Genomic DNA, 12,141 nt, shown 5'->3' on the forward strand with positions numbered 1-12,141 from the left:
GGTTTGAGCCCAACGCACTCACCTGAGGACATTAAATTCTATTTACTTTGCTAGCTTGGACAGTTTTAATGAGAACTTGCACTATTGGTCTCATCTTCTTGTACTTAATTATACCTATAGAGCGGGTTTGTATCAAAAGCAATTCACAAATGACATACAAAGTGCATACAAGTATCTCACATGCATAAAACAGTGCCAGGATGCGTCGCGGGACCTGCGAGCTCCCTCAATTCAAAGGGCAATCTCCGTCTCCAGAGGCACACCCTCAGCTTCTAATTAGACCACAGCTCAGCAGAGCATTTTATCATCTGTTTAAACACAACCCTACTTAGTAAAGGAATGAATAAAAAGGAATGGATGGTTGAGTAACAGCCTAGGAAGGGGAAATAGGGCTGAGTATATCGTAACAGGACAGCATCCTTTCATGAACAGTTAGGTTCCATACCAGATTCCTCACCCTTAACTGAAGACCAGCAGCAATATAAAGACCTATCATAGCCATGCTTAGACACTTGAACTAATAGGAAGTTTTGCAGGCAAAAAGGGTGTTGCAGGGACTGAGACTTTGGTTTCATTTGGTCCAGAGCACAAACACTAAGTGCCTGTTACTATTTCTACTGCCATCACGTCCTGGCACAGTAGCTATGCCACTGCTTTGCAAATAATCTTGCAAGGCTACAAACACAAAACCTAATAAAGAGGATAATTTCAGTAGGGCTATCAGCTAATGAGAAATCAAATCAGCACTTTTGGGGGTGGTTTTGCTTGGTTCAGGTTCAGCTGAATCCAGACTGCTTCAGTCCTGGTTGAATTTAACCAGAAAACTAAATCTGAGCTTGTTTTGAGCTACCTGAAAATGGTTAAGGTGCATCACGATGAAAGGAAGCAGTTCTGAGCCTGGTTCAGTTTCCTACCCTTAGGATTTGCAGTTCCACAGCCATCTGAGGCGATGTAACAAGCTTCTGCCCCTCAAAGCTGACATTACAACCACACCGCCCTTTCCTCCTGCCCTGGCTCCTGGTTACACAGCATCCTGCCCACTCTCAAACAGGTTTGTGAGGCCCTTTGCAGGAACTTGCACCCGGGGATGTGAAAGAGGGAGGCAGGAGCAGGCTTCCTCCATCCCACTGCTATGGTTTTTTCCACACTCCTGCACTGCCCTGTGGTTGGCACAAGCATTTATGCAGCCATGTGGTGGTTTGGATGGCCTGAAAAGTACCCAATTTTTCTTTATTTCTGGGTCGGTTTTCAGCCAGATCAGTCCCCAGTCCAGTTTACTCTGCAGCTGCACCACAGCGTGTTCTAGGCACGAGGATGGGACAATGTAGGCATGTACTGGTTTTTCAGGGGCAATGCCAACTTATCCCAGTTTGAACACTACAACCTCAGCTTGCCATCCCCTTAATTTGTCATGTTGTTTTACTGCTTGTAAGAGGTATTACTTGGAAAGTTTGACCTATTTTGGACATAAACTGTTTCCCCACTTAATTCAGTCCTCCAAGGCTCCTAGCAGGTATGTTGTCATTTACTTACAGACTGAAAAAGAACCTCATTACCCAGAGTTTTTAGAAGTAGTTAATGGTGCAGGTCCAAGTGAAAGCCAGGGCAGCCTCCAGCGCGCGCAGTGCTCCTGGTAACCAAAGCAGCGCAGCAGATGGAGCGTTCTCTAACTTCACTCCCAGCACGGAACTTGACGTGCAGGAGCCAAGACAGACATTTGTGTCTGGTAATGCCATCTGTGTCTGCAAAACCGCAACGCGCTCACTGGAGTGCTTTTTGTTTGGAGGGAACACGGGAATGGTGGGGATCGCACGCTGCAAACTCTGCGTGTTACGAGAATGTCGAGAACAAGAATGAAATGAAACAATCCCAGTTCCGAGCAGTAACAGTCATTAATAAAGTCTATGAATATTGACAATTCACATAAAAGAACAGGCAGCATGGAACAAATGGTAGCACTGACATTTAGCTCCGCAATTGGATATGATCTCTTTAATAAGGGCTTATACCCTGGGACTACTGTCTATACAGAAAAGGGCCAATCTGAACTTCCAAAGGTGGAGAAAGCTAATCTCTTAAGGAGTTCCTATTTAAACTGGACAAGTTAATGGAAGAGACATCTCTTGAGAGCCACTAAGCACACAGAAACCACTTCCACCTCAGGACAGCCCTTGCCTGAGCTGCAGACAGTGGAAGTTCAGAAGATAGTTTTAAAAGAAGGCACCATTTTATGCTCACAATATTCTTATGCTCCTCCCAGGGCATCTATGACAGCACCCAATAGCAGTCAGGTCACCAAGCGCCATGGATCTTTGTCCTGACCCCGTACAACTTCTCTTGTGCAACTAGACTACCAGTGTTTGTTACTGGTTTTACCTTTGTTGCTTCTTCAGACTGATGAGGGTTTTGTGTCTACAGTGCTGCGAATCAGCTTTCTCTAGTCTTTACACCAGATGATGCTCACTAGCAACATCCTCATCCTCCAGCCACACCACCCTTGCTTTTCATGCTCATGCATGGTAACTCCTTTTCCCACAAACTCCATTGCCACATTTCAATTGCTCACAGTCTTTCACTGTTTAGCTTCCCTCTACCTATCACATAGACTAGTTTACCAAGCTGTCAACCTCCACCTTCACTTTGCCAGTGACAGCAACCTCAATGGCTCTGTGTCTGCTTCTTCATCAGATATCTTCTTCCTTTCTACCAGGCCATCCTCCACACATGGGAAAAGCTCCATGTTAAAATCTGTTGAATTGCTACTTCTCTAAAATCCCTCTTTGAAACCTACCATCTGGCATTACATGATGCAAGTAGTGAACTGCAAGAATATACTCTGCTTTCTCTGCTAGATTCTGTTAGTCATGTTGCTACCTTATACTTTAAACCATCTCTGCCTTGCTTTGTTTACTTGCTACTTCTTTTTTGCCAGCATCTGGACTGTGCCTGCTCTAGGAAAGGGATCATTTTCTTTACTTCTTTCTTTGTACAATCCCTGAATCCTGAAGCCCTGAATCATCACCCAGTTTCTTAGCTCCAGCAGATTATAAATAATGTTATTTAGTAGACTAACCACTTGGGAAGCAAGTTGCCTGGATTCTGTTTTCTGCTCTGCCATTGGGTGACCCTAAGGTCACACAGAACATTTCCAAATGCACACGTGAGACTTGGCACTCCTATCCATAGCTGGTTACTCTAACAAGCACCTTACTCTTTTCAGAACAATACAGTATCTTTAGCTTCCACTGAAATCAATGGTACTGCACATGTCATAGGACCAGGCTTCCCCATGGTGCCTGCCACAGAAGCTCTGCTATTATTACATTTACCTCCCAAAATGTACTTTTACAGAACAAGAGTAAATGCTGCATCTCGCTTTCTGACTGCACACTCCTTTGTATATGTTAGTACCAATCTATTTTAGACATTGCAGTTTGGAAAGAGCTCTGAGCCATTTGCAAAACACCAGAGGTTGGTTCAGAAGCAGAGCCTGGGATGCCGCCAGCATTAGGTTTGGCCAATAGAAAATGCCTCTAAAACAGAAACAGCAGTGATGGGTTTCAAGGATTTTATGGTGTTCACCAGCCATACAGGTCAGAAGCTATTATATCATTAACAGTAACCCCTACCTGAGTTGTAGTAATTAATATGAAGATTACAGTGAACATTTTGAGGCCCCCAAAATAGTTCCTTTTTCCAATCATCATATAAAAAGTTTAAAGGAAGGCGTTCAAACAGAAGAAACAATGAGGTGAGGTAATGCCATCATAACTTGCTCAGAAACTAGAGATGCAGAAATAGGACAAACTGCTCTTGCGTTTAGCCGCAAACCTGCCTCCGAAACAAGAACCACAACCTATACAGTCAGTCCAATACTGGAGCTTGCTGGTGAAAAAGTCAACAGGAAAGTAAACTGGCATGAAGGGGCAGTGACAGGGTTTTTGGGGAGACACACACCTATTAAACACAGACATCAAGTACATCTCACAAATCATCTCTATGTTTCAGCCTAGAACCTGGGAAGGAGCCCAAAGCCTACAGAAGGACTTTGACTACACTGTGTGAACTGAAAGATGAAAATACACTTTGCAAAGAGATTGGATTAACGATTACATTCAGCAAGCTGCAAAAAGAATGAGTCAAAGGGGTCAAGAGTAGAGCTTTTAATGGACATAAACAAACTTACTTTTTCACTTTGGGGTATTTCATCTCTGAAATTGCATTGGTAGCATCCGTCTGCCTCTCCTTCAAATGCTGCGGCCACACGTTGTCCACCCAGTCAACTAAGTCCACCTGAAACCCCCCCCCAGAATCAACTGTTGGTTACTGAACATACGGTAAGACCCACTCCCATTGGCTAAAACTAACGATGCAGTAACAGATGCTCACAGACAGCAGGAACCTTGATGCTCAGCAGGTGCAACTTGTTGAGGTGTAGCACTTCATCACCCCCCCTCAGCCCTTTGCAACCCAGAATAATGCAGTCAAAAGTGGCACAGATTCTGTCCTACGTGCATCTGTAATCACTTTCTCTTGCAGCATCACCTGCTCTCTGCATTTGAATGCATTTTTGTAGCCAATAGCCTAGAAATTGCATTTATAAATGTTAAAATACAAACACAAAAGACATTACACTGTTCCAAATATCTTACATTTCAAGGATCATTAACACCATCGTTCTGGCCAAATTCTGGTTTGAGTAATTACATTATTGCTTATTGTGCGCTTCCTTCATCACCTGGGGATAAAAATCATCAAAGTTCTTGTCCAAAGGCCAGACTTTTAGGAAGTGTGGACAGGAGAACCCAGTAAGAGTTGAGAAACTCGAAACACACTGTCAGCAAGGTGAGGAAGAAGTAGAAAGTGAAGATTGTTCAGCAACATTGAAACAGCTCCTGCACCGGGCGCCAGAGCATGAACTGCAATCTGTCCATCACAGCCACAGCAAGGACAAGCCTGTGACTCATTCTTTGGTCTATTTTATGGTGGAGCCTGTCCTAGATACCCCAACATTCCCTTCTGGTTATGCAAACGGATCACATGTGCCAGGTTTCGAAACAGGAAAACCCCAGTAAATTTGGGAAGTCCAAAGCAGGCTGTAGTGCTGGGTTTGGCCACAGTGTGGCTGTACATCCCGACCCAGCTCAAGACACTGTGATGTGTGAGCAAACCTCCACCTGTGGGTCAGTACAGACTGCAAGACCTATCCTAGGCGTTGTTGACAAAGCTGTCCTCTGTCTGCAGCAAGAATGGAGAAGTGATAGGCAACACCCCACTTACCCTTTTGATTGCCAAATCTTTTTAAAGGCCCACCCAAGAATGTTATTTGTATGAGTCAACTCAACTCTCTGTATCCCCAGAGGGTTTTCGTGATAGGGCAATTAACACATGGAACTCTTGCAGATTGGGGCTGACCCCTAGCTATTCTCTATCAGGTGGTGTTGATAACACAGGGCACTTTGAGAAGAGGCAAAAGGAGATAATGCAGCCAGTAGAAATAGGACCAATTCCATTAATATCACGTTTGTATGTGAATACAAATTTGATGGTTACTGCCCTGGTTCTGAAACAATTCCCACATCCTGATATTGCAACTCATGGTCTTTACACAACAGGGAAGAGAAATCAAGTATTTCTGCCTTACATGGGCTCAAAGAGCTCTGCAGAATTCAAGGGAACCGTTTATACAAATACAGATTTGACTGGTATCTGACTTTATGTACTGCACTTCCTCTCAGCACTCACTTCCCCAGCACCCTCTCTTCTATTCCCAAGTACAAAACGTGATTTCAGATCTCTCTATCAAGAGATGGAGATCCAAATATTCCTGGGTTAACAAATGATTGTGCACTCAGGCCATAATAAATAGATATGAAGTATTCACTTACATGTGGTAACAGGTACCTAGCTGCAGTTTTCAGCTGTGAGCACCCAGGAAATTTGCACAGCTGTTTTACAGGCTCACTGAGCATGATGTGCTTGGGACAACTGGAATCAGCTGAGCACCAGAAACTCTCCAGAGCACTTCCTAACTGCCCACTAGTGTCTGAATGACAGCACAAACCTGCACAAACGTCAAAATACATGCTTAGGATTCAGTTTGTGATCAGAACATAATGCTCCGAATTCTCTGCTGAGTGTCCCGAGGAGACACTCTGAAACACCAATTCTATTTCCTCCATCACTGTGTGTTACTGAGTTGATGCTCTAACACTCACCTATATATGGGCGCATGTTACTGATAAATAAAATCATCTTTATCAATAATACCACTGTTTTACTGCCAGTGGCTCCACTGGGAAACAAAAGCACAGAGCCCTCTACCTTAAAAATGTGTACAAATCTACCCTCCTCCTCTGACACTGCCAGTTCTGACACAGCAGTGATTGTGCTGATTTAACTGGGTATAGATTTCTACATTTAATACATAGGATTTCAACTTTTTTGTTCTGGAGCCCCCTGAACATTTTTTAGTTATAGCAGGGTTCATATATGAGGAATTTAAGCTTCACGATAATTTAAGCTTTCTTAGAGAAGGGAAAGCAATAGAGAGGTATTTCATTTTTGGATGAAATTTCCCCAAAGCACCTTGAGAGAAACTGGGTATCTGTGCAAGCTGCATGATTAAGAGCTCATCAGATACCTAATTCCTGTAAAGTAAGTTCCACTGTCAAGGAGACCAGCTCTCTGCTTGGATAAAAATGGGATCCTAACACTAAGTGGAGAGGAGTTACAGGTACTTCACTTCACACCTTGTTTAAACTCCACGTTTTATTCTTACAAAGCAACTTGTGAATGGGAAGAAGCTGAGAATAAACCATCACCACAGGATCTCTTACCACATTGGGGCGCTTGACAATGTTCTCCAGCTTCGTGTGGCTGAACTCCAGGCTGATGACATTGTAGAGCTTTTCACGCTGGGCCTCTGGTGTTTCGTAGTACCTCACAAATTGAGACATGCTCATTTCGACACCCTTCTGTGTGTTCACATCCATCACATCCACTATACGCCGGCTTCCTGCAAACACGCACAGACAGTCTCAAAACATCTGCCTTGGCTTCATTTATATATATATTTATATATATATTTATATATATTTATATATATATTTATGTATTTATATATTGTACGCATACATTTTCAATGACTGCAGGGAGCCTGTTATTAGAGGAGAATGAGGGACCAGCATCAGCCCCTCTACATGTCGTGAGCAGCTCAAACAGTGAGCAGGAAACTAACTTGGGGCTGCCCTTTTTGCCCAGTATGCCACTGAACAAATCACCCGGTGTCTCACTGCTTCACAGAGATGAAGAGAGTAGTTTCCTCCTTTACACGAATTGACATGAGCAGAAGTACATTAAAAACTATAAAGCAGTGATATAATACGGTAGCAGGGGGCATGCAAGACAAATAGCTCTCCAAATCATACTCTGCAATTTTCTAAACATCCATATGCCTCTCAAGATGCTTTTACTCACGTACAAAAATTATCCATAAAGAGCAAACTGCCTCACAGCACCAGATGCTATAAACTGCTGAACACCTTATACAGATTGCTGAGTATCCTCCATTCCAGCCATCATCAGTGGAGAATAAAGCACTAAATGCCATAGAAGAGTGAGCCCCCACTTTGGATCTCTCAACAAACACTACAGGACATACTTTCAGCTTCTCGAGTGGCAGACATACAAGTCTCATTAGCACCAGAATGTTGAACAGCAGTTTTAGTCCCAGCCTTTAGCTTTACACAGATTAATCCACCATCTTCTCTATGGCCAACTGGAAGGTTTCACCTCTCCCAGTGATTTCATCATCCTAATTAGCAGTTCATTTGTGTGCAAGTGAACAGGAGCCCAGGAGGGACAAGTCTCATTTCCAGGAGAGAAGGATTCCAGCAAACAAACTCACAATGCTTCCAAGAATCACTCCAAAACCAGTTTCACTGCTGAAGAAATAGTGCAAAATAAATGGTACTAAAGCAAAACAGAGGGAAGATACAGGCCATCAGAGGGAGTTATTAATAATTGCAGCACCTGGGCTATTGTGTGCTTGGGAGCAGTATTGCAGCAAGAATGAGAGTCTGGATTGCATCATTCCATTAGAACCATCCTTAGCCACCAATAGCAATGACAGTGACAGATGTGATAATGATTCTGGAAAGGAACTCAAGATCATAAAGCTTTGTAGTCGAAAACAAGAATTCATACAGTGTAAACGTGGCACAGTCCCACTGGCCCATCAATCAAACTCTATCCTACAAGTCTGGAGAACAGGATTTCATCCTTGGTCTGAGCTCGGGACTGGTCCTCGTGTTGCCACCTTGAGGCAGGACTGGGAGAAAGTTCAGTTATGTGTGATGCAGCACCAAAATCCTTAAACTTGGTATTTGCATGTTTGAAACAACACACAAAATCTAGTCTGGGGTTGGAACTGTTTGTTGTTGGGGTTTTTAACCGTTAACCTCATTATCGCGGGGGAACAGACTTTTGTCAACTCAACAGATTAGCAACTGGGGTGAAGTCCTGTTAAACAGGATAAAACTCAGCCTGATTTCTGCCTGGGGATTACAGCAGCAGCCACAGCCCAGAGGCGTTAAGCACACAGATAATGAAAAGTTGTATCTGAAGGACTGTGTGGCAGAGTCTGGGATCTGCCATAGTCCAGTCCAGGCTTGATCTCAGCGACCCGGTACAGCCTCAATTACCCTTTCTGAGAGAAAAATCAGTAGTTACTTGAAGAATTAAAAGCATGAGGCCCAGTTCAATAGCGGCTTTGTTAAATGCACACAATTATCAATCACAGGCAGAAGAGCTGAGATCTGAATTGACAGTCTCTTGACTTCCAAATGAAAGAGTAATTTGAGGGGCTGTTTTTCTCAAACCTGGATCCCTAACTGGCAAAGGGCATCTCTCGCAACTGACATGGGAAGCTTCAGTGCACCCTCCATCCTTGGCTTCCCAGGATCTTTCTCCAATATAACTCTTGACTGGAGAACACTTGGACAGCGCAGGATTAGGAGGCACTGTTTCTCCTCCTGCAACTGATGTCACTCAGAGGCAAAGTGGTGATGCTGGAGGGGATTTTACAGCCTAAAGAAGAAACATCCTCCTCCTCTACTGCTGCTTACTCATCAAGCACAAGTGAATGCCCAAAGGATCACAAAGACAGTAACTAAGAAACAAGCTAGTGCCACCTTTGACAAGTGGAACAGAAACAGTTGCAGAGATGTAAGCTGGAAAACAAGATCAATCAGGAAGAGCTACTTAAGAACTGTGCTTCATTTGAAACCTTAAAAACAATCAAGTTACTCCAGCCCACATATTAGTAAAATCTACAGTAAAATGAAGGGAGGGAACAGCATACACACAGTATCTGTTCCCTTTATTAGAGGCCTAGAGAAGAAGATGCTGTAAAGGTTTTAACAGATTATATTGCTATATGCTGCAACAGCATTAGTTTTAATATAGAAATGAACATCTGGAGGAGAAATTATTTGTGCAGAGTCCCTGCCTACAGCTTCTGACTTGCATTATCCAGGCTACCAAACTCCAGTCTTGAAAGTAGCACATCCCATTCCCTAACATGGAAAGATCTGGAAGGCACATATTCTCCCACTATCCACAGGAGACCATTATGCTATCCCATACTAACTGGGAGGGGATGTGGATCAGAGCAAGTGGAGCTATTCACAACATTCCTTGCATTTCAGACCCAGGGTAAGAATAAGCTAAGTTAAGAGAGACATATACCAATACCATTGACAAGGACCAATACCATGGCTCCCAGATCCACAAGAGGGCACAGAAGAACAGAGGGAAACAAGAGTCCAGCTCCAACACTTGTTCAGCCTGGAGAAGACTCAGGGAAGACCTTAGAGCAACTTCCAGTGCCTAAAGGGGCTGCAAGAAACCTGCAGAGGGGCTTTGGACAAGGCCCTGTAGGGACAGGACAAGGGGGAATGGCTTTAACCTGCCAGAGGGGAGACTGAGATGAGCTCTTAGGCAGAAGCTCTTCCCTGTGAGGGTGCTGAGGCGCTGGCACAGCATGTCCAGGAAGCTGTGGCTGCCCCATCCCTGGCAGTGCTCAAGGCCAGGTTGGACACAGAGGCTTGGAGCAACCTGCTCTAATGGAAGGTGCCCAAACCATCCAGCTCCTTTCCTCATTACACCCCTCACCCAGGTATCTGCCCCACAGCTCCCCAGCACACCCCACACTGGCTGCACAGTGCAGCCTTTTCGGTGGGTTAAATTACTTCCTTCTTATGGAGATGTAAAGCCACCAGGACCTGACATGTACCTTTCCCCCTCTTTGGTGCCTGCAGCTTTATCATTTGGTATAAACCTGCCAAACTGCAATAGCCCATGGTATCAGTTGTTTTCATGCAACAAAAGGCAAAGTATTTCAAGCATGTCCACAGGAAGAGCATAAGCCAGCAGAAAGCCTTAAGCCTTAATACCACAGGACTAAAGCAAGAGGCTCGGGACAAATCATGTGTTTTAGTGACATTCTATACAATCAGTTTGTATCCTTACATCTGCCCAAAACATAAAGTCTAATTTTCAGTGACTTTGAAACTTCAGCTAGTGAAAACCACATGGGGGGGAATCCATATGCAAATAAATGTTTGACTTTACATTTCTATACAGTATCCAAATGCATTAACCTATAGTCTAGGCATGCTCCAGGCAGCTGCAAAGACAGAGCTGGCACACAAGGAACAAGCACAGAAAGAAAACTAATACAAGTTGTAAGGGAAGTGGGAAGGGAGAGAATTTTGTTGAATATCTCATGTTTTATTTATCTGTCAAATCTGTTTTAAGACCATTGACTGTTTCCTGAAGTGTCTGAACATAAAATATATTTAACAGTAACAGATAAAATAGAGGGAAAATGTTATAAAAACTAAATAATTTCACATTAATACCATTTTATAGTAGAATTGCATTCTCCACTGTCAAGAGTATCTTTGGGCACTGCGAATCCCATATAAATTAAATGGTTTTAAGCGACATCTTAATCTGGCAATAGCAGTTCAAAGGCGCATTGGTTGAATCAGTGCAATCCATTCCCGTTTTAGGAAAGCTGCCTCTGGCACAGAACAACACCCCAACAAGGAAAGGGCAATTTAGGGGTTTACAACCTTATTTACATGGTGAATTCCGAGCTCTACTTTGCTGTGCTCCACCACTAATATCCACAGTGAAGAGTGTAGCTGCTCCTGGGGCATCTGGCAATGCAAAGTCCAGCCTGCAACCCAGGGTCCAGCTCCCAGGGATGGAGCACATCTCACCATCAAGGAAAGATCTGGGAGGTGGCTGAGATGATTCAAAAGCTCCCTGCTCCTCAAAGGTTTCCCCTCCCCTATCCTGGCTGTGCAGGCTCTGACCTCTTGCTTTGACTCTAACATTCCTCCAACACTGGGGCAAGCAAATGGGGATTCCAGAGACAGCAGGGATATATGTTCCTTTTCCTGTTTTTCTAGTTTTCTGCTGATAGTGTGGGCTGGATCAGCTCACTGAGGAGTTGGGCATACACCAAAGCTGGACCAGGAGAAGGATGCTGGGATCAAGAAACAGCACAGCACAAGCAGGGATGGAACAGCCAGAACTGGGAAGGAAAGACTGCTTCATCCCATAGCATGTTTCTTCCCTTTGCCCTTCTGCCCTCCTGAAATCTCAGCAGCAGCCCATAATGAGAAACACTATGGCCTTCATTTTTCTGATACCTGGCAGTTAGGAAATGAAAGAAGAACCTCGACTCCTATTCATGTTACCAGTTAATGACTGAATTCCACCAGCAATGCTCCAGCTCTCTTTTTGGTCTAGACTGGTCCCATACAGGGCTGGCAACACCACCACACACCTAATGTCTACACTTTAATGAGGACATCTCAAGATGCGTAGAGCTGCAATTACATCAGGCCTCCAAACATGCAGATATTAATATATACTTTTAGGTAAAGGGATAGCTACACTTGAGGGTCATTTTGGATTAAGGTAAATCAGGACACTAAAGCATAACAGCTCCAATGCAATAGTCAGGACGTTGGGTGCTGTTCCTCCAGATTAAGATGGCTCTTTCCTAGTATGGATGAGCTAAAGCAGAGGATGCTGATTGCATAAGAACAGTTTGTCTGCAGG

The 12,141-nt window shown here is 43.9% G+C and overlaps 1 protein-coding gene across 7 annotated transcripts in view; it reads right to left on the minus strand.

Moving 5' to 3' along the window:
- KDM2B (lysine demethylase 2B) overlaps positions 1-12,141 on the minus strand; it is a 118,382-nt gene that overhangs the window by 79,151 nt on the left and 27,090 nt on the right. For 6 of the 7 annotated variants that reach the window (XM_065692286.1, XM_065692285.1, XM_065692284.1 and 3 more), the window contains 2 exons: positions 6,840-7,018; positions 4,187-4,293 (listed from right to left, as the gene is read on the minus strand). In XM_065692286.1, coding sequence (XP_065548358.1) covers positions 4,187-4,293; positions 6,840-7,018 — 286 coding nt within the window. Of the gene's footprint in view, positions 1-4,186; positions 4,294-5,888; positions 5,988-6,839; positions 7,019-12,141 lie in introns of those variants that run through there. The other variant, XM_065692291.1, reaches the window with a different exon arrangement.

The sequence above is a fragment of the Lathamus discolor genome, chromosome 12, assembly GCF_037157495.1.
Source record: "Lathamus discolor isolate bLatDis1 chromosome 12, bLatDis1.hap1, whole genome shotgun sequence".
Lineage (NCBI taxonomy): Eukaryota > Metazoa > Chordata > Aves > Psittaciformes > Psittacidae > Lathamus > Lathamus discolor.